The sequence below is a fragment of the Zonotrichia albicollis genome, chromosome 7, assembly GCF_047830755.1.
Source record: "Zonotrichia albicollis isolate bZonAlb1 chromosome 7, bZonAlb1.hap1, whole genome shotgun sequence".
Classification (NCBI taxonomy): Eukaryota; Metazoa; Chordata; class Aves; order Passeriformes; family Passerellidae; genus Zonotrichia; species Zonotrichia albicollis.
This window is the reverse complement of record NC_133825.1, coordinates 40,949,641-40,973,402: the sequence shown is the minus strand read 5'-3', so window position 1 is coordinate 40,973,402 and position 23,762 is coordinate 40,949,641. Positions and strand designations below refer to the sequence as shown.

Here is a 23,762-nt window from a genome sequence, read left to right as displayed (position 1 = left end):
TACTAAACCCACCTCAAGAAATTTTCTTGTTTCCAGAAGCTAGTTAAAACCATTTATGTATTTATGTCTCTTTTGCTATTCTTCTCTCCATCCCATTTTTCTGGATTTAACCAAAGGGTAGGATAGCCCAAAGAAGCACCTATAAAACCCACTCTACAGGATAACTGCCAACAGACTGAAACCTCCTACCCTAGCCCTAATCTCACTTGAACACTTCTTGTATGTGGGTTCAAGTGAGAAACCCTACACAGCTGAATGTCAGGATGCACAGGGAGTTTTCCTTCCCCATGTATCTTCAAATCCTCCCTCTTCACAGCAACACTGCACCTGTCCCAGCACAGTACCCCTGGCGCCTTCAATTAATGCTGAGAAAATCCTGAGTTAAGTGCCTACTTAAATTTGATGGGTTTGCCATTCAAATGATGGTCTGTCAGTCTAATAAAAGCACCAGTTAGTAAACAACATTACTGCACGAACATTGGCAGAATTATGAGCAACTGCAAGCTGCAATTAATTTGACCTTAGCTACCATGCCCACACAACCAGTGATGCTAATGCTGTGATTTTATTTCAGATCAATGTAAACAGCAACAAATCAACATTCCTGCCATTTCTCCAAAGAGGAATCAAAACTACCCAGTGCAGCTAGGGGAATTTGCAATTGAACAGATGCAAACTACTTCATAGCCCTGAGGAAAATGGAATTCATTCACCAATGTGTAGCTTGAGCTAAGCTAATCCGAGTTGCATATCCAGTTCTCGAAGAGCTCTGAGCAGCAATCAATCTTCCTGCATTCACCAAGTGATTTGTTAATCTGCAGTTTTCATAACATAATAAAGAACATATGGATTAACGAGCTATTGTTCATAACAGCCTGATGAGCTTCTTAGAGTCTCTAGGTTACATACTGAGTATAACAGTATCCAGTGCAGTGAAACAAACTGGGCAGTATGGATTACATCATGTTCTACCATCTGGAAAGCATTACAATATAATCACTAATACTGTGAAGCCTCCTGAATCCATTCTTCATTTATAACGCGACTGTTTGAGTTCCAGAAAGAGCATCTGAAGAGTGATTTGTAAAATATGTTACTGAAATCCTAAGTAGGATATTGTTCTTAATAAAAACCATACCTTAGTACAAACTCGATTTTCAGCTTATATCCTTAACCAATTATGTACCAATGCATATCTCCACTGGTAAGTTTTCCTGCTAAATCCATTCTTGCAGTGGATTAGTTAGCTCAGAGGAACCATAATGGGACAGAGCCTTCCAGAGCCAGCAAGGTGATTGGAACATTCCCCAGTGCCTGCTTAGCACCCTCTATTAGGTGTACTCTAAAGAGTGATGGAATAAGACAACAACACAGAAAGCTGGGTCACAGCTCAGAGAGTGGGTGGGACAGACTGACAGTGGGCAGAGCATTGCAGTCCCAGGGGCTGTAGGGTATTCCTGGTCTATCCACTACTCCTGTGCTGATGGGCAGGAAAAACTGCTCACAGTCAGCTGCTGAGGAGAAATGCTGCCCTGAGAATACACCACAGAGCAACTCAGCAGACATTGTGTTTTGTATAGTCACAGTTGCCTTTAGTGTCACCCACTTTTCCCAGGATAAATGTCCAGAATCCTAGCTTATTCCTGGCCCAGGATGCACATGCTGCAGGGCTTGCTCCCACTACAAGAGAAGCCAGCCTTGCCAGCAAGGGACTAGCACAGCTTCTGACATGAGAAGCAAAGTCTGCACAGCAGCCCTTAGATCCATTTCTGTGAAACTTGTTCCACGGCTGAAAGCCAACAGGGGTCAACAGCATGCAGCAGTTTAGTTTCACAGTGAATCCCCTTTACAAATAGCCCTGGGCTGACAAATCCCACCATGCTCCTTAAGATATCTTTTCCAGTAAGACAAAGCCAAGCCCTTAACAGGGCGACCTGCAGAGAGCTCAGTAAATGAAACCTCTGGATTGGCTTTCCCAGGCAGCCATCCCCATTTTACTTCCAAGACTTCAGCATCCCTAAGGAGATATGCAATAGAGTGATTATCCACAGTTGAAGAAAATATATCTATGTCTGTGTGTATATATATATAAACACACACTCTCCACACAAAGCCACATTGATACAACAATCTCAACTCTTCCATGATCTCCAGCTCTTCAAACAATCAGGTCAGGCTAGCCTTGTCACAAATTTATTACAAATGTGGTAAAACCTATAGAAGTAGTACTTTCCAGAAGTTACTGTAAAAGTTAGGTCATGTGACAGGTCATGCAATAATCTGAAATCTCAATTGGAGAAAAGCAAACCATTTGTTTCTAAAATTGTGCCCTAGAAATATAGTCAGTTTCCACCATATCCATGCTTTGACCCAGGCAGTCCCAGAAATTTGGTAAGAAACCAAGAGATCTTCTGGACAAAGTAGTTTATCACATACATCCTTGTTCCAACACTGATTTTATGCAATTGACTGGTGAAAAGAGCACAGGCCTTTTTGGATGACACAGCAGCTGTGTGGGAGACCAGGAGTATTTATACATTGGTAAAGGTTAGTAATATTAATAGCTAAAATTGTGCATAATCTCTAAAACAAGAGCTCCTTACAAAAATAAAACTGTATATAAGTGCACAAACATACACACCCTACAAAACACATGCACACATAAAAATATTAATGTATTACACACACCTCTATTACTAACACTGAGATAGATGTTTTCTATTCTACCTGCATGATATGCTACACAAAAAAGTCTGTTTTCATTACCACATCACATGACAGGAATTTTGTCATTATTTTTATTCATTTCAGTGAAAAGTGCTTTACGACCTGGCCCCTGAGTTTTATTACCCACTTAAACAAATACAATTCACGTGCCGTTTTTGGAATAAAAAGGAGGATGTTTCAAATTCTTCAAATTAAGTCTACTATTACAACTATTTAAAGCCCAAATATGAAGAAAATGTTAGAATTTTTATAGTCTTTTTAAAACCAAATGTATAACTCAGCTAATAAATCTGTTTATCTGAGCTCTGCAGCATTCGAACAAATGGATAAATGCTCAAGCTGCTAAAAAACAGATAGAGTTTCTAATTCTTCAGTTACTTAACCCCATCTATTGAAAAGGACATTAGAGAATTCAGAAGTGTCTGCTTTAAAATAAGATAAAGCTAGTAAGATATTTTTAAACAGGCTATTTTTAAACTATTACAAAAATAGTTCTTTTTGCCACCTTGAGAAGTGTACTTTTAAGATAATCTAGAAGAACGATCAGCAATTCTTCTAGACTTGCATTCATAGAATTCTCCTTTCCTTTTCAGTACACTTCAATCAATGTTGAAGGTAATTGCTGTCCTGATCACCAGCTCATATTGAACAGATGAGCACTAGTAAATCAAAAGCTGTCCAGATCTCCTACTGTGGATCAACATATACATAATGGCTGCTTGCCCATGACTGGAAATCCTGATAGCTTAATGCTGTCAGGTGCTTCATTTCCAGTGGCCAAAACATAATGTAACATTCCAGAGGACAAATTTTTCAGGCTTCATTTCAAGCATAGAAGTATGTGAACACCATTAAAATGCACTGATTTTGCCAAGATGCTTTTGTCAAGCATGTGTTTCACTAATTCATTTACAAAAATAAACACACAAAACTAATCAGTTTATTAAGCTAAGCAACAGCAGAAGATGCAGACAAAGATGACAGAAGCAGAAGTTCTGCAGGTACTGTCAGTTTGGCATTTTTAACATTGGACTGCAGTCTCAGTTGGAGAAAAGACAATCTATTAATGTAATTAGCATTATTTTTGTTAAATTGTCTAGGTGAACACCACATCTGCATTGAACTCTGAAAACTAAATTTTACATCTCTCAAAGAATAAGCAGTCTGTGTATTTCTTTACAGGATGTAATAGGCTCACATAAATCTTTGTGCTGACAAATTATCAATCTGAAGTGAAAAATGGGCAGCAGTACAGGAGAACATGAACAGAGAGACAGCAGCCAGCCAAGGCAGGAGGATTTACTGAAGAGATGGTTTGCCAAGGGTTTTCTGGAGAGGGCAGGGAGGGGGTGGAAGCTTGGAACAAATTAATGGGCAAACTGTTCCAAGCACCAAGACTGGCACAGGAAGACGTGTCCAAAAGACTGTGACTCCAGGTTTGTGTTACTTAACATCACTGTCTGGCTATCTAACTATACTGACACAAACCACTGTGAATAGCAACATGTTTCTCACCAGTGATAGAAATGCCCTGTCATCCAATACCCAAATCTATGAAATCTCTGGTATTTCTGGTAAGATGTGTGAAGGTGTCCAGCAGTCAGAACAGGCTGAATCCCAAAACGGGATTTGCCTGGGCAGTTGTAATCACACTTACTGCCATGCCCAGGTACCAGCCACCCTGCAGACAGTTTGTAGCAGGCCATTTACTCATTCAGCTGTCAGGGGTAGGAGTGCAAATACACTCCCATATGCAAGCTGCAGGGCTATGTGGATGTTGAAGGTGATGCCTTTTAAAACCGATCACCTCACCCAACTTCATCTACCTGACAGAACACAAAGGACCCCGTGCAGTGGAGCCTGTTCACTGATTAGCCAGACATAGGAAACTGCAGGGAAAACTCTTCCCAAAATCTCTGACACCACAGCTACTCCCCACTGACAAAAGCAAAAGAACCAGGAAAACCCTGAGAAGGTTTTTTCCATTTTGCACTTTGGTTAGGATCAAGAGCAGTTACATGAGCATGCAGAGAAGTGCTGTGTTCTCTCAGGAGTGTCCTTTCCAGTGACAGGGGTCAGTTGGGAATAAGTCACACAGCCTGTGCTTCAAACAGCTGAAAGTCAAAGAAGTCAAGGGACAAATGCCACAGGGAACAGAGACAGCCTTTCCCTTGGTACCTCTGGGTGCAGCACTGGGTTCTGAACACTGTGTTCATGGACAGGATGTTTTGGCTGAGCTGGGAGCAGAGGGTTTGCAGGAGGAAGCACACCCTCTGCAGGCTGAGACTGTGCCACTGGAAAACAGCAGAGCTCCAGGCAAGCAAAGGCAGCTCAGTTTGAAAGGAAGTTGCATGGATTTTTTTCAAACTCACTGAAATGCAGGAAGAAGAATTCAGTATGTCTAAATCAGCAGAAAAATGCTACAAATCTATGGTATATAAGCAGTTCCACCGCACCTCCTGTTCTGGGATCACATCATCCCTTTCACACAAACAAATGAAAAGACATAAAACCAAAATAAAATAAGAATAACCTCGCACAAAGCAAAAGATGTGAAGAAATGAAAGAATAAAAAGACATTCCCTTTAACTTAATATTAATACCTTTTTTTGAAGTGCACTTTCTCATTATATTTTCCAGAAGAACACGTGGAGCAGATACACAAAAACCTTACCTACTTGCTAATGTTTTAACATATCAAAATAGATTTTAAACACTTACCATGAGGTTTCCATCACTGTAAATAATAACAAAGCTACAAATTAAGCATAAAACTAATTAAACAAACATCAAGTAGCAAAAGTGTGTCTACAGAAAAGATTAATATAATTATAGCTCAGCAATTTGAGAAGAGAATATTTTGAATAAGTAGGTAATTAAGTTAAGAGAGGCCTAAAGAAAGATTTCACACTCACATTCATATGCTGAAGCAGTTTAAAAATAGAGAGCAAGAACTGCCTGACTTCATGTTTTAATTTTAGCTGGGTGATGAGCTGGTCCCAAAGACAGAAAGGGACAGCAGGATTTTTTCTCAGCAAAGTGCCCTTCGTATTTTTATGTGAAGGAAATGCAGTATGTTCTATTAATATCCTGTTGTGGCTGTACATAAGCCTAGGCACCCTTTCAACCAGGAAAAAAGTTCTGGTTTGCTTCTTCAAATCACTTCACTTTCAAAGACAAACACAGAGATTAGAGAACCTCCCTACTGCTCTGGCCACTTCACAGGTAAATAACATCCACGCAGGAGTAGACACTTTGTTTTCCCATCAGTCACCTATTGCAATTACTAAAGCTGTAATTTTCTATCATGAGGAGGGAAAAGCAAATTATTTGAGTTTGCACCTTAACTTCATTCTCATTTTAATTACGAGCTGGGGAAAAAATGTCAACACCAACCAGAAAGGTGGGTGGGTGCAGGAGGCAAGAAATGTTGTTTGACTTAATGTTGGCATTATGCCTAGGCTCTCCCAAAGAAGCTGGGAGAAGTACACAGACTTTTCCCACATTAAGGAAGATTCTGCTCTGGGTATGTCTCCCTCATACCTCATACATTTCACCTTGCTGACACTTCTCTGATTAACCTAATCCAAGCAAAAGTTCCCCATTTTGAGGAAGCCCTGTCCATCCAACACAGTTTCAAGCTGGCAAATTTTGACAGCAGGGCAGAAGTGAAATTCTTCTTGGTCAATAGCATCACATTGAAAACTTTCCTGTCCTTCAGGGAATGGTGGAAATGAAGACTAATCAGCTTGTAGATTATTTTTCTGACGTACTCTTTCCAAAGTGTCAGCTATGCAAGTGAAGGTCAGATTCTCCCCCAAATCCTCAAGTGTCACAAAAGCACATTTTTACCTAAGAATAATTTTCTTGATAGATAACAATGCTAAAAACCTAGGCAGGAGTCTGAGTTAATCCTGCAGTGAAAACAAGCCTGCTAAGTCTCCCATCCTCTTCCACAGTTACATTCCCTTGCTTGTATTTTAGAGCAACAATCATTTGGCATTCATTTACAGATTCATCTGAGGCTCCACCTGTAAAATTTCACATACTTTAAGACTGGTCATTGATTCATTCCAGGTCCTTCTGTAAGCCAGCATTTGCAAACTCTATTTGCCAGGGAAGTGAAATGCAAGTCAGTTGAAATTTGCATTAACAACCTGCTGGTCAGCACTTCCTAGGTGAGGATGCCCTGCCGTTATGATCTTTAATGCACTGTCTAAATGAACGGTGTCCCCAAGAGCACAGAAGAACCATGCCATCCCTTTTAGTGACCTGCTTCTCATCCATTTAGCTCTTGAGGAAATAAAGCAGAGCACAACACTTAGGCAGCTGAGCCTAGGAAGATGTATAGTTTGTTTACATCCATATACCTTTTGGTTTTAATCTTAACAGAGTTTTGAATTTTTAATTACCACAATGTGGTTTTTCCCCACAATCCCACCAAACCCAATCCAAATTTATGTTAGAAATTCCATACAATTCCGAAAATTTTTTTCCGTTATGCTGTTCAGATGAAGGTCACTGTTTTTTCTCCCAGCAGAAGCATGCTCTGCATTTCATTTGTACACATGAAATGAGCTCATTTACTCTTATCACTCCTAGCATTTCTAGTTTAAGTGTCAGATACCAAAACAGGCCCAGGCACCAAGAGCACTCTATCCCCACCATTGGAATGACAACTTCCACTTCTTGCATCAAATGAAGTTAAAGCACTTGAAACTAAAGACTGAAGAGATGACCAAGTCTTTTTGTGTTACTGTAGACCCCTCTATTTTAGAGATGCTCCCTTGCAAGAAAGTTGTTGGCTGGTATTTTTCCTTTCTCCTGCTTAAGTTCAATACAAAGTTTGTAGGAAGAGGTCATCACTCACTGCATCACTATTTATAGTTACTTACTCTATTGTTATCCTAACAAGACCTTAATCAACAAAGCTTCTGATCCTCCTAAATTAAAACTGTAACATGAAGGCATTTGTCTGAAAGAGTTTTTAATATAAATGAGATTTCTGCTTTTCTTGCTCTAAATTAAAAAAAAAAACAACCTGAAAATTCAAAGACCAATTCTTCATTATTTCCTTTCCTAAATCATTCAGATAATGCTTTGCTTTCACCCTCCTGTATAAACAAATCCTTCAAGGATTCTAGGTATGAGAGGTTGGTTTTCTGAGGCAGAAGACAGAAACATTCAATTTATTTTTCTATCTCCTGAAAAAGGAAAAATACCCTTTGAAATAGTTTACCATGCAGACACACCTTCCTTCTACACAGCCCTCTTCAGCAAGGTAATACACCAGACTCCATCAAGGGGCAAGTACATTTTTGGCAAAGCAGTTCCGGTTTCAGAAGGAAACATACAAAATATTCATTGCTTGCTCAAACAAGCACTCAAGTCTGAGTTTGCTTCAGAGTCTGCCCAGCAGGATCTAAATGCAGGGGAATGACAGGACCCTCTCTGGCTTTATTAGGCTGTCAGGCAGTACTGTATAAGAAGCATGCTCCAGGACTTACTGAAGATGCAATGCAGTCCCTACAGCACTGGCTTTCCTGCATGTGAGGGGGATGTGTTCTCCAAGCCAGGCTTCCAGGTGATCCAGCAACATTCCCACCATCAACGCCTGCTGCCCCCGCCGCTGCCACCCCTGCAGTTCTGTTCTTAGAGTAGTGCTGACTCCTACAAGCTGGTCACTGCCAGCTTCACTACAGATAAATAAGTACAATTACCTCAGGGAACTTAAATTAAGAGCTGCCTCTCTGTCTCACACAGTTATATACAACTCTGTCATGTTCAAGCTTGAAGATGCATTTTTTCCTGCTCCCTTGATGGTTTTGTTGCTTCTTAAGAACAGGGGCTGCAGGTGGAGGGCTAAAAAGTATGTACTTGAGTCTCCTCGAATTACTAAAATGTCTAACTCCAAATCTGGGGTCCATCTGTCACAAGTCACACTCTTGGTCAGTCTCTGTTTTGTCCACCAAGAGCCAACCAGCAAGCCCTCCTCCCACACTGTGCTATTTGTGCAAACTGCTAGCTTAGAGAAAAAAAGTAAATACAGAGCTGGTTTACTTCTAGTGAGGTCCCCCTGGCATCCAGCTAAGAGGTGAGAAAACTAAATATAACAAACTTAAAACTACAATTATTGTAAGGGAGTTTGCCAGAGCCGCTCTGAAGCTCCTAATGGTCTGCTGGGGATTTATGGATCAGCTGTGAAAATTTACTCACAGCTAAAACTTGCCAATCAAGTCCTTGGCTTTGAACACTGCTATCAACTTCTACATAACACAGTTTGTCAAAAGCAAAACAGTAGGTTTTAATGTTTCAGAGAAGGGTACGAGAAAAATCTATCATACTAAGCAGACCAGTAAGACAAGTATGCAGAGGCTCCTTTCTGAATGTTTGCATCTTTGTATAAAAGGGTCTTATATTTTTACAGAGCAGGAGGAGATTACAAGTGCTGCCAAAACACACAGTAAGAGACAGTATGTTGTACAGAAAAGACTGCAAACTGTTGTCTTGCAGTTTAAGAGCAGATTCCCTCCATAAATTTTGCCAGCGATCCAGAAAATAATATTATTTGCTGGTATTTTATGTTCTTGCCATATGGATGGGGGTATAACATTTATAAAAGCTTCTCTGAAATTGTATCTGCTATTTGCATGTTATTCCATTTTAAAAGGGCAGCAAAAATAACAAACAAAAAATCCTGAGAACCTACACAGGAAACAAAGCAAGTAGCCAGCTTAGATGAGAGACGTAAGACCATGCCTTATTTCTCCCAAATGCTCAGCACAAATGAGAAGACAGCAGTGATGGCCCCCTGTAAGGGCAGCTCTGTGCAGAGGAGCTGATGGGCTCTTTGTAGACCCCTCTCCACCTCCAACTCTGCAAATCCCTGCAGCTGGTGAGGCTTCAACACTCCAGAGTACTGGTTTGAAAACATGTCAGATTTCTAATATGCTACTAAGCACCACAAAGGAGCATGGACCCCTACTCCTCCCTGCACAGATCCATACTCTTTAAAAATGGAAGTTTTAATGCTTCAAACTTTCTGATATTTACTTTGGCTTCTACTACATTAGGTCTCTTCTGTCAGCAATTACCCCAAGAAACAAACACTAAAGAGTCGTGAAGCCTTGCAGATTTAGATGATAGCATCTGATCCTTTAAAGCCTTACACACATAAATAATCCTCATGTGTATGAATAAGGCTTTAGAAGATCACAGCATATACACTATATCCAAAGAGGAATTCAAGTCCTATTTACCATTGACAAGCAAACGTTTGGCCACCTAACATTATTTATGCAATTTGTAACATTGTTATACTATTTTGTATATACTAATATATATATGTTATATATTTATAATATAAAGGCATATTGCTTTACTCTGCACATGTATACTTTAACCATCTACACAAAATCACAAAGTCTCTTCTAGCCCTTGCAAATTTCAATTTAACTCCTTTTTTTTTTTGAAGGGAATTCAATCTTTTAGTAATCTGCAATGCAGATTACTAGGTTGAACAGAAACGATCCCAAGCCTTGTAGAAGTCTGATCTAACAAAGATACATGACGTGGGATTAATTTAAATTCCATTGTGAAATTTGGAGTATTTAATCAGCAATTTTTTATTCGCCAGAAGCTGGGAAAGAGGAGGTACATTCAAGTGCAGAGAGTTGACTTGAATTCAAGTACCACAGAACTTTGATTATTTTATTACAACATTTTACCTATGAACCTGTTTGCCCATGCCAACCAAAGAGGTACCTATATAACCATCTCAGTTACTATTCTTCTGTAGTTCTTACAAACATGTCCACCTCTAGATACAACAATGACATTTTGCTGAGTGTAATGCATGGCAGAGTAACCTTAGGCAGACCTCCTGGTTCATCTGAGAGTCAACAGAAGATGCCAACAAAAGGGTCAGCCCTGTCTGCACCATGAGAAGGTGTTGCTACACAACACAACAGTGACCTTGAATGAAGCAGTAAATAAAGAAAAGAGGCCAGTGTTTGGTTGTGAGTTGGCAGGACGGTGGAAAATTGTAGGTGACCTTAAAAGAATGTGCCACGAGAGGAACACAAATGGATGGTGCAGAGCACATGGATTGCAAGGGTGTGAATGTTAAGACGTGTTAATGGAAGACTTTGAAAGATAAGAGGAGCCTAGGGCTGAAAAAAAAATCTCATCCTACTTCACTACTATTTCTCTCTATGGTTTCAGGAGATGACAATCATTTTTTCTCCAAATGTCATCCTTAGACTGAATTGCGCATAATCTCAGACAGAATTTTATGTGGAGGAGCAGAGGAAACCTCTGAGAATCACGAAAACAGCATCCAAACTGCAAACCATGCAAATACCCATAGCTGTGCCCAGCTCTGCAGGGACTGGAGCAACCTACTCTGTATCAGAAGTTAATCTGCTCTCACTCTATTTCCAAGAAGAACAGAAAGAAGGGTGAGAAAGACATTAAAATATTTTCTTAAAAATGAGGCCAAAAATAGAACAGCAAAAGCTGGTCAGTGTAAGAAACTGCATGTGTCATCAAACCTAATAAAACTACTTAGCGCATCTTCCCTTAGAGGGGAAAACATGTTAATCAGCAGAGACAGAAATAAGATTTGCTCCTGCAGAAACAGACAGTATTTGTTATCTCAGTAAAGCCAATGCCAGCCATCAAGCCACTTGTTGAAGAGGTACTTAAAGCCTGTTTCCTAACACAAATATTAAAATATAAGTAAAAATGCCTGCACATTTCCCAAGTGTCCCTAACTCATAGACACCATCAACTCACATGTGTCTGCGCGTCCAGGAAAAAAGCAAAGGCATGACAAACAAAACTGTAGCTTTTGACACTACCAAATTCAAGACACTTGACATTGCTTGAATTCTAAAACTCTGCATCCTAATCTACAGAAAATCACAAGTTTCATGGTAAGTTGAGGAAAGTTAAGACTAGATAACACCAGATGCTTTTGTTATGTCAAAAGCTGGTAAGTCCAGGGACCAGGTGATCAGAAAGCTGTCAGGGAGCTTGCTCATCAGCTTCAAGTGCCCAAAATGACACTTTCTCTGTTCATCCTGGCCAGCAGAAGATATTACTCAAGGGAACACAAGTTAAAGACTTCCTTATCCTGTCCCTGTCTTTTCTTCAGAAGAAGTAATCCAGAAGTGGAATCTCTCCCCAAGGAGTGATTGTTATTAAGATTTCACATAACACAGGCTTTAAAATCATGCAGGAGATAGACTGCTCCTCACAACCAGCAGAGATACAGATTGCTGTCACCCCCAGAGTCAGCAGTGCTCATGGCACCTTTGGAGCACTCTGCAGAGGCTGGTGGGACAGCTGCACATCTTTAAACAACCGAGATGGTAAAGAATAAATCTGAACTGCATCATTCATGCAACATCATTCATGCAACTCCACCCTCGTCCTGAACAGGCAACTGAACAGGGAGTTGCCTGTTCAGCTCATCTCCCAACACAGACATGGAGAAAACTAACAACAAATGCATCCTCCTTGTAGTTCCTTAGATGCACAAGATAATTGTACCACAAGCTGCATATTCAAAATCAGTTAAACTCACATTTCAAAGTTTGCAGACACACACCCAGAAATGCAGTTATCCTGATGCAAAGTAACTCTTGTGCACTGGTACCTACTGATCCTTTAAGAAAACAAGCCTTTGCCCCCTTCCTGCAACAGAATACCCGATGCTTTCATTCCACATTTCTTCTAAATAGGCAAGAGGCATTTGTAAAACGGGCTAGGCTTGAGCTGTCAGAACAGAACAGATATTAAACGTTTCTAAAGCCCAAAGGGAGACGTTTGCTGGTTTCCCCCTCTGTGTCAAGTGACAGCTCCACTGTGATGGGTCATTAGCGTGACAAAGGGAAAGCAGCTGGACATAGAGAGGGGCAGAGGCTAACAGAGCGATTACATCCTTAAATCAACTATAAAATGTTACAAAGGACGAAGAGGAGGAAAAAAGGCAGGAATAAAGTCAGTTTGATAAAGTGTCTAGCTGCAAATCATATGAAATTAATTCATCTAAATAAAAGAAAAAGCAAGACAACTTATTCTTCTGAGAAAGCAGATTCTATTTGAAGGAGCATTTTAAAGTGTTTGACATTATTATTTCATGTAAATAACCCATTTTTGCTTCCTAAATAAATTTCTACAATCTCTATGAAGTAAAAAAGTATCTTTGAAGATCTAGTTCCTCTGATTTTGATAGCCAGCAGAAAGGATCAGAACTGGTTACTGAGGTTTTTCCCATCTCCATTTTACCTTCCTCCAAATGAGATCAGGAAGATTTTAGCACCACAGCAATAGCAGTAGGTCACACACAACTCTTACTGTTAGGTGCACACAGCTCTGAAAGGACAAGTGGTGAATTAAGAGGAAAACTAAAGGAACATATTTTCCAACCTTCCCACTGATGGGAACAGTATATTAAATTTCCAGTTAAAAGCAACTGAGGCAACTGAGTTTTACTAAAGAGGACTCCATTGTCATGTGTTGTATTCCAATAGTCACTTAGTATATTTGTCCTTAAAAATTGTGCATTATTAAAGTTTTCACTGAAGGTGGCATCACTGCTGTTATGTCTCTCTCCACTAAAATTTGACACTTCTGGGCAACTAAGAATTGATTGATAACTGATAATAAAAGTTAGATTACTTGGAAATGTTTGCATGCAACACATTCCTTCTAAATTCTTTTGTTCTGACTCCTTTCTGCTTTAGTACCTGTGCTCTCTCTTCAGTCTTTTTATTTTGCCTTTCTGCCAGTAAGCTGTTGGGTTCTAAATCAGAGATTAAAGAAAAAAAATCAACCAAACAGAACAAACCCAAGTCCCAAACTCCACACTTTCAATAATTTTTGTTTAAAAGAAAGAACCTCCATATGATTAAGATTAAGTAATCTTAAACCTTTGTGTCACAACTGATATAAAGAAGGGGTCATTGTTTTCCATCAAAAAAAGAAAATAAATTTTAAAAGAAATAAATAAAAAAGAAATCTGAAAATTACATTACTTGAAGAGAATTATAATCACTGATGCTGATTTTGGAAAACAACTAAACTTAAAAGTGAAGCACCCTCCGTTTGTCCCTGTCCCCTCCATTCACACACACACACATTCAGCATTTGAAGTCCTGATTCTTATCTCAGGTGAGATGTAAGAAGAGTCTCAATAATTACACAGCAAGAAGCCAGACAATTCCAGAAAAAGTGCATTTTCCCCCACTGCCTGTTTCATAATATACAGAGACAATAAATGGCAAACACAAGAAGGAGCTTAACAATGTGGGTTTGCTTCCCACATTCCCTGGCCAGTCCCACACCATGCTGCTTTTACAGCTCCTGTCCCTTGTTTTGGTAAAGCTGCTCAGCTAAGACAACTACAGCCCTCTCTGTTTTGTTTTCATCTCCAGTCAGGGCTGTAAGATTTGTTTCAACACAAACTCCGTGAGTTTTCAGAGCCCTATCAGGTAGAGGAGAAACTGAGATTTTGGAGATGTACTTTAAAAGGCAAATAAATATGGAAAGCCTGTATCAGTAACAGTAAGAAGAGAAACAGTAAAACCAGTGTTTCTCCTTGTTAAGTATCAGCTTAGCCTTTGCCATATATGCCAAACTATTTGCCATGACTAATGTATATAATGGGAGTACATTTCATATTTTATCTCTCCTGAGAGACTTTGAGTCAGGGAGGGAAAAAAAAAAAAGAAAGGAAAAGGAAAAAGAAAAAGAAAATCCCACACTACACAAAACAGACGATGCAAATAAAACCCCCACATGTTTAACATAGGGGGTTAGAGTTAAAAAAAGGTAAATTTTTGGAGATAATTTTTCTCAACAAGTTTTCTCCTTGCTGCTGTAGAGAAATAAAGGACTCAAAGCACTCAGCACCAGTCTGCTTCCTCCTCTCTGCCCCCAGAACTGGCACAAACTGATGACAACTTGGGCGCAGATGTTGGAAATTCCATCTTCCTTCCAGAGGAGCTCAAAATCTGCAGGGCACAACCCCTCAGGAATAAAATATTAATTTTGCCTTTCCCCCCATTGTTTTAAGGCGCCTTTTATTCAATTTGTAAACCAAACATATATTCCTATATCAACACAGGGAGTTAAAAACTGCTCTATTTCCACTGGACAGATATGACCCATGACAAATCATTACAACCAAAAGCATACAAAGAGTTGGATTTCAATACAATGAGGTCTCCTGTAATAACAGAGTTTACTCATGACAAATGTTTTCAGCAAGAACTCTCATGGAAAGCATTCTTCATGCAATATCTCTATAGTTAACCCACAGTCACCACTCAGTCCTTTCTCTCAATTGTTTCCAGCTAGTTGCTCTGTCAAACTGCAATAAATCACACACCTGGAATTATTAATAGGAGTCTCCACACTCTCATGCTGCTTAGTCATTCCAGCCAATCTAACAGCAGGTACTAAAATTTGTCACACACTGACCTGTCATCTAAAACTTACATTTTGCAGTGCAACTGCACATTATAAACGAAACTTTCAAACCATATCAATTTTCTCATGAGAGCAGACTTACCGAGAGAGGGGGAAAAAGCCCCAAGACAACAAACAGTCCCAAACACACATTGGTCTTTGCAGAGATATCCAATACGTGTTTCACTTGCTAGCACTACAGACTCTACCCTGCATTTCCACTCCTTCCACACAGCAGCAGCAGAAACCAGTTATGAACACTGGCCAACACCATTACAATGTTCTTCTCAGTCTTCTGCTTTATCTCATACAGAAGGGTATGTTTTTATAAATCATCCTCTGAAGCATGTAAATTCAGGTTTCCTTTTCCCAGCAGTTTCTCATTCTCAGCTCTACAGCTTGAGGGCTTTGACTGCAATAAGGCTTTTAGTTTTGGAAAATAAGAAGTATTTACCCATCAAATATCACAACAACCTGCATAGATAGAATGCTTTAACTCTGTAAATCTTATCATTGGACCTTTACTATCAACGCAACTGACGTAGTCACTGGGGGAAAAAGTACAACATGTAGAGAGCATATTTCAATTTATATTTTATTGTAGTTGGATACTACCAGCAGAGAATTTCAAACTAGAGGTTCAGTAGTACTTTTATAGTAAAATTACATTATAAATTTTAAAGCAGAGGAGCATTTCAAGAATACAGTGCATGCTACCTGTGTTGCATGAGTTCAGCCAATGTAGCTGCTAAGACATTTCAGATGTCCAGTTTCACTAAATTTTAATCCTTGTTCAAAGCTCAGCACTTGCAATGAATCTTCATCAGCTGCCCATGTAGGAAGCCATTTTTTAAAGTTACGTTGCTCTTCACCTAACCGTAAACCTTCGTAACAAAACTACTAAAGGGGAAGAAAGAAGGAATCCAGAGAGCTTTTAAAGTTTAAATGGGATAATGAAAAATGCGTATTTTATATGATATTATAAGGAAATATTTCAAACAGGGAGGTGTTTTGTTATACACCACAGAATATTCTGATCTACTTGGCTCTGAATTAGCATTCTGCAACTGCACATTTGTTTACTGCATCTTGGAAAGCAAAAAGATAGCAATTGTTGAAAAAAGTCAAGAAAAACAAAATGCTCAGAAAACAAGATCATTGTTTTCTTTCCTGTAATGAAACCATTACTTCATTTTGTAGAAGAATCACCGCTTTCATTCCACAGTATTTTACCAGACATAATACCTGTACTAGTGTGTCAGAAATAAACTTGGAAGAGCAATTCTGGACATTCCCTAACATCTCCCTTTCAATTGAACTGTACATTGAGTTTAGATTATAAAATACCAAGTTATTATAATAAAAACAAAGTACAATTTGCCTGCATTTCCAATTCAGTGCATTTATTAATCAGGTAAACAGGCACACACCAAATTACGCCACAACGGTTACAAAACTCTAAGATCGAGTTGCAGGACCTTAGATGGAGATGTTCGGTGTTTGCCACCCTACGTCACATTAACATGACAAAAAACACTCAGAAGACTGCATCTCTCCCAAATCTTTCCATTAAAGGTAGGTCAAAAGGAAAGCATTTCAAGTTTTCCTGCTTACAATCCGCTAGGAAGCATGACTAGCAAGAATGTGATGCCCTTATACGTAACACACACCACACAAGAAATTAAATTGTGAAGTATTCCCCACAGATCTACCTATCTGATTTGCAATACCCAGCAACATAGTCTTGGTAATTGTGAGAAACTGAAGGTCAACTTCAGAGACTGTAGTTTAAGATTTAAGACTGATTTTGAGTAAGTGTAAATTACTCTGTGGTTCCACAATAAATCTCTTGTACCACAGCAACATCCCAGTGGACTTAGGAAGAGACAATAATTTAGTATTGCAATTTCAGTGCAAATCTCCAAATCTGTATTTCCAATCAGAAATAAAAATGTAGGTAACAAGAACCTTGAATGTTTTCACGATTAAGCTACAAACCATGATTTAAAAACAAACAGACTAAAAGAAAATAAAGCATTAAATTTATGGACCACATTCTGCAGAATGTTTGAAAGTCCAGTTATTTACGTATTTATAAAAGCTGATGTGCTTCCCAACTCAAAATAACGTTCATACGTTAAATTTGCGGTAACATCAACACTTTGCTCTTCTGTCTATCTGTACGTGTGTGTATTTTGCAAATGTGAGAGAACTGAAAGCATTTCCTCCGTTAATTACATTGTTGGGTTTTGTTAAGAAGGTGATAATGGAGATGCCTAAGCCAGCGCCTTTGCTGAAGGAGTTGTTGCAGGAAAGCCCAGCGTCAAGGCCGTGGCAGCTCCTCAGTGCTTTGTCATACTCGCGCTTTGCTTGAGGGCCGCACACGGGCTCAGTCCACTTGGCGGTCTGGGACTTGATATCGAAAGCGGTTCTCAACCTTCACCACTGCGCAGCACCCAGTGTCCGGCTCGTCAACTCAAATCTTAAAGTAATAGAAGGCAATTCTAACAGCTCCATAGCCGGCTATTTGTTAGCAGATTAAAAGCCCTTACCTCTTCTAATACGTTACGACTTGGGGAAAAATCAGATACAGTGCACCTAACCACCTTGAATCAGCACAAATCATCAGGTTAGGCCTTACCCATGCTTCACCTATTAGCTACAGAGCATTCGGTTTGTCCTCAAGTTTCTCATTTAGCCAGATAAGTATCACTGGCACCACTGCATCTGTGTAGCAGAAGTGCTTTCTCCCCTACTTCTGGGTGGAAAACAAAACAGCGAAATACCACTCGCGTCACTGCACTCATTAATAAGACTTCCAAACCCGCACAGGTTACTTTCCCCGTGACACTTTCGCAGAGATGCGATCGCTTCTGGCACCCCAGGAGCCCCTCGCTCCAGGCCTGCCGGGGGGACGGCAGCAGCGGAACGGCGGCCGGGCAGGCGGCACACACCGCCGCGGGGCAAGCGACGGAAACTTCCCCGGCCCAGCTCCCGGGCACGGAAGACGCGGTGCCGGGGCGAGCCCTCGGCAAACCGACACGAGCGGCTTTTCGGGCAGAAAACTTCTGAGGGCAGCGAGGCCACTGCCGGTCTTTAGGGGAGTCCGTGCCCCTAACAGCGGGGACGGGCCCGCCGCCACACGCACGGCGAAGCGAGACTCAGCCCCGCGGGGCACCGCTCGGCCACGGCCAGGGCCAGGGCCGATGCCGGGCCGACCCTCCGCCCGCCCGGCTGTCAGTCTGGCCGCGGGGGGAGGGAAGGGGGGCACCGCCACCGGGGAGGGAGAACGACCCGCGCCTGCCCGCCCGCCCTCCCGGCGCGGCGGAACGCGGGGCGGCTCTTACTTGTGGAGGAGCTGGGGCAGGCTGGGCGGCGGCGGCGGCATCCCTCGGCTGGGGGCCCCGCTGCGGGCATCGCTCTCCGGCGGGTCAGCGCCGCGGGGAGCCGGGGCCTGGCTCATGGCAGCGGCGGGGACCATACGGGGCGGCCCCTGCGGCGGGAGGCGCGGGTGGCCGCGCAGCCCTCGGCCGCGGCGGCGGGAGGGAGGGTGGCAGAGAGAAGGGAGGGAGGGGGCAGAGGACCGGCCCTGGAGACAACCGCGCTCCCCCCCGCGCCCCCCCGCCGGGCTGGCGACGGCGGGACAGGCAACCCCCTGCGACTGAGCCCGCCCTGCCGGAGGGCTGCGGCCACCGGCGGGGGCGGCCGGTGCTGCGCGGAGCCCCAGAGGCGCTGGCGGGGTCGGAGGGAGGGGCGGGCGGAGCCCCCGGCCCGGCCCCACCTGGGCGCCGGGCCCGTTCCCTCCCTCCTCCTCCTCCCGCACCTGCCCGACGGGAGGGACCCACGCCCCGCGGCAGCCCCCTGGCTCTGCCCTGTGTCCCAGCCGGGACAGGGTGGATCGGGCGCACCTGTTCGGGGCAGGCTCGCTCGGGCGCACCTGGCCCTGCCCGGGATGGTCCCGGGGGCCGCGCTTGGCAAAGGACGGGCTGTACAGCAAAGAGTGAGCAGTACCATCCCCTTCACCCTCCGGCAATAATTAACGATCATTAAATGCCAAGGGCATGGGGAAAAGCGTGTGTACTGTTCTAATTTCTCGCTGGTAGCACCTCTGAAGAAATGTAATCAGTCATTTATCAGATATAGGCTCTGTTGGCTGATATAAAACGGGAGAAGAGAGTAAATTAATAAACCTTCTCGAGTAGCAAGTAATCTCTACAGCAGACCCTTCTCCCCGTCTGGGCCCAACCATGATGGGCTTTTAATAAAGGATGTCGATCCTGGGCTCTCTGCTTCCAAACACATACCTTCGCGCCATCAGGACCTACTCAGGAAGGCTTTACCTGCTACTGTAATAGCACAGGACTAAGGAGTGGAATTGCTGCCTGATGATACAATGTGACAAAAAAAGTTTTACCTGCACACGTTTTGGGAGGAAATTTCAGGTGACTGATGGAGCAGAAATTGCACTGTTGCATTAAACAAGTAACACTGAGAATGTTTCTTCCAGCTCTTGCTCCCTTTGTAAGTTCCTGCGTATTAGAGAGGAACAAGTCAAAGACCATTTCAGTACTTGCTCCTGCACTACCACGCACCCTCCCCCCAGCACGCTCACACACACACATACCCCGAGGAAAGCAGAAACATCCTGGCTTCTTTGAAAAATTAATCCTAATTCAGGAAGACAAATTTTGAAGGGGTCAGGTTCTCCTCCCCTGCACCTGGCACAGTCATTTACAACTATGTAGCCTTCTAAATGGGAACAAAATGCCACCTCCAGTGACTGGAAAATTTTAAGTTAGTTGCATTAATCACGTACTTTACACTTTGGAGATGGAGAGCACCAACCAGGTGCAGGGCAGTGGAGAATTGGGCCAGATTGCAGTTGCACAGTTACTTAATGGTAATATAACACCAAATGCACCTTCTAAAAATGAATAGCCATCAGTACTTATTTAGACACATTGACTTACACTATATTCTAAGAAATACAAAAAATGGAGCTTCACATCCTTTCCCACAAGGAAAAAATTTGCAAATTATGTGTTTGCTGGTTCAGTGAGGGCCAAGGGGTGGTCAGCACTGTGTAGCTACAAGATGCCTGATCTTCCAACAAAGGAAAGGTAAGGTCTCACAGACAGGTGAGACAACTCATGGGAAAAAAAATGTTTAACACGTAGGACCATCTCTGCCCAAGGTTTAAAGCAAACCCAGGTGTCCACTGATCATGCAGAGAAAAGTGGCTTTGTGCGAATTTCCTGAGTAGCAGTGAAAGCCCTTGAGACCAAGCAACAGCCAACTGCTGCCTGTAATTATTTGAGGAAGTGAAAGATGGTGACTCATGGCTCAGAGGGCAACAGGAGCACAGCTATGACACTAATGCACGGCCCTGGATTAGAAGGTGGATAGTCACAAGAACGTGTTACTTCGCACAGACATATTACATCACTTGTAATAATGGATCAAGTGTGTTTTACTAGGCACTACTATTTCTGCACTTAATACATCCACTGTACAACTCAGCATTCAGTCTCAGCGTGGGGTCCTAAAACTCTGCAAAGATTTTCTCCATTTATTTTAACAGTTCTCATCCCTATGTTTGCTTCTTGTCAAGGTTTTTTGGTTTTGTTTTTGTTTTTTCTTGTTGGTTTTTGTTTGTTTGTGGGTTTGGTTTTTTTGTTTGTTTTCTTTCTCTTTTTCTGTCATATCCCCATGTTTTGGCTTGGCATGATCTGGTGTGACAAAAGCACTGACCCCTCACCACCATCTGGTCCCTGCCTTACCCTAAGGCAGTAGTAAAGGCTCACTGAGGTTGTCCTACACGGAAATAAGTGGGTGGGTGTGAGCAGGCACAGGCTGACCAGTGTTCATGGACTCTCTTATTCAGGAAATCAATATAAGCAGTTTTCTGGCCAAACCTTACAGTATTTCTGGAGCACTGCCGTAAGAGCAAAACAACAGTGGCTGGTCCAAACCCCACACTTTTAGGGTCTGGGTTTGGCAGTAGAACTGAACAAGTGCCAACAGCTATACAAGTTCCTGTTCTCCTAATATGGAACATAGTTATGCACATGGAGAAATCAGAACTCTAGGTTTTTTCCACTTGGCTAGAGACACATTCTGTGTTTGTGTAACAGTCAGCTAATAGAGAGTTTGTTAAAAATATTGGCAAAACACTGACTTTCCTATTGCTGACTTTGTATGTGTTAAATATCTATGATTTTAGATTAAAACTGCTGATTTTTTTAAAGTATCTATGCCAGGGTATTAATGAGACCTCATGCAAAAAACACTCCTGGCTAATAATTTCAGCTGAGATTAATATGTTCACTGCATCTCCCAATACAATTACACAATCCCCACCTCTTACAATGCCTTTTTGGAGTTTCCAGTAGTAGCAGTCTGCCTGCTAAAACTGAAATCCTGATCTAACTGCTGTTCTAACTTGCATGAGGATAAATCAGATGCAGCTCTCTGGTGTAAATGAACTCACACCCAGAATATTCCATTTTTAGGAGCAGATCAAGAAAGGCACAGACAGAACTCAGAGAAAAAGAAAGGGATCAAAAAGTAGGACAGTGATGGAGCCAGGCACACACAGATACTGCATCCCTAAATAGTTCAGCATCAAACAACAAAAACAGCAATGATTTCATTGCTTTGAGAGCTTATTTAACTGTAGAGTTACACAGTAGCAAGGAAACACATCTAAGAATAAAAGATGTCAATCTGCCTATTAGTCTGACTAAGGCCTTTCATTGGTTCATGCCTAAATGTGTTATTCTGTGACCTGAAATTTAATCCTTGGAGAATTATTTGCCTTAATTTTAATCTTCTGAAAATTAATATATAATCAACTCTTCATTATCAGGGAAAAGAAGCAATTGAAAAAAAAAAAAAGATGGAAAACCTAGATAACGTGAGTACCTCAGGGCCAGGACTGGCCCAGCTGTGCATGTTGTGCCCTGGTGTAAATGTCCTGCTCACATAAACTGCAATGAGCAGCAGCAGTTTAGGCACCACTGTGTGTCTAACATGGTTTATTCCCAAAGTGGGTAAGGGATCCAGACTCAATGGAGAATAAACTCTGGTTTTTACTGTTATTACTGTGCACAGGTACTTCAATTCATATTTATAAAGTGTGATCTAGATAGTGTTGTGACGGTTCTGCAGCGGCAATAGTCATTAAAATACAAACATGATTTCATGTGGAATGAGATGTCATCTCTGAAATAGGACTGAAGTAACATAAGTATCCAGTTGCAGGAATAAAAGACTTCATCTAGGAAGAATGGCATCGTACTCCTTAACAGACTGTGCAGAGAGGTAGAAAAGCACTCTCTTACTGAACTACCAAAACTTATGAGGGAAAATTCAGGTTAAAAAAATGAAAAACACTTCAGTCAGTTTATGGTAATCCATGCATCAGGTTTTCCCAGGTTTCTGAACCCTGTTTCTGGAGCTTGCTGTACCTGTTTTCTTGTTCTTTCCAATCATTGTTTGGATAGAGAAGCTGAAGACTGAAGCAGAAATTTCCAGTGCCTGGGTATGTGAAATTCGCCTTCTGGGTAAGTCTCTATTTACTTCTATCAGCTTCTCCTGAAAAATATTTCAGTCAGCACCACTTTTGAATTTTTTCTTTTCAGTGATTTTCTTTTCACTGGATGTGAATGGCAACAGGTGGCCACAACTGGTAGGTTCTTTTGCAGTTACTCTGGCTTTGCATTTTCCTGCACCTGTGTGGGCTCTGCTGCTCATGACTGCATGTCATTGAAATGGTGCTATTCAGAAACCAGGCTACATTTATAAAGGATCAGGTAAAATTTAGCTCAAGCCTGCTAGCTGCTTTATAAGCAAACAAACAAAATTTCTTTCAAAATTTTTGAAAGCAGAAAGCTTCCTAATAGTTTGAAAGGAAAATACAAGGGAGATCTAGTCCTTTAGAATTAGGTTGTTACAGAGCAGATGTTTTTGTAGGAGAACAGAATCACCTGAAGAATTTGATTAAACACATTAGGTTAGGAGCAAAATAATCAACCCATGAATAACCAGAAAATGAAGCTTACGAATGATTCACCAAGAGATACAGCCTGGTCCCAGACTTCTGAAAGGTGAAAAACAAAACTCAGGAGCTGGACTGACTGCTGCAGTGTACAGATCATGTGCTTTCAAGAGTCATGCAGATCAAGATGCTAAAGGATAACCTTTGGAGATAAACTATCAGCTACTGAATCATGGATAGCTGAGACTTTCAAATGTGCTGGGACAGCCAGCTAATGAAAGGCAAACATTGCAGATTTTTAAGCCTGATGCAGAACAATGTGGAATAAATTAACAATGTCTTTTGGTACTGTGAGAAGCTGTGTATTCCCTCAGTACCTTGAGCCAGTGACAATATAATCCTCAATTCACATATTATAAATCTAGAAAATATTGGAATGTGCAACTGATCATACCTAGGAGGTATACACACTCTCTGATCCCAGAATACTGGCTTATGTCATTAATGGCTTGTATCATGCTCTTTTCTAGCTACAGAAATTGCAAATGTTTACCATTTT

The 23,762-nt window shown here is 41.6% G+C and overlaps 1 protein-coding gene across 6 annotated transcripts in view; it reads right to left on the bottom strand.

The window, feature by feature from the left end:
* Positions 1–18,999, bottom strand: part of RBM20 (RNA binding motif protein 20) — a 98,018-nt gene extending 79,019 nt beyond the window's left edge. For 2 of the 6 annotated variants that reach the window (XM_074545209.1, XM_074545205.1), the window contains exon 1: positions 18,552–18,999. In XM_074545209.1, the coding sequence (XP_074401310.1) occupies positions 18,552–18,685 (134 nt within the window). In that variant the 5' untranslated portion in view covers positions 18,686–18,999. Of the gene's footprint in view, positions 1–15,307; positions 18,438–18,551 lie in introns of those variants that run through there. The other 4 variants (XM_074545207.1, XM_074545204.1, XM_074545206.1 and 1 more) reach the window with 4 other exon arrangements.
* Positions 19,000–23,762: the final 4,763 nt, after the last annotated feature.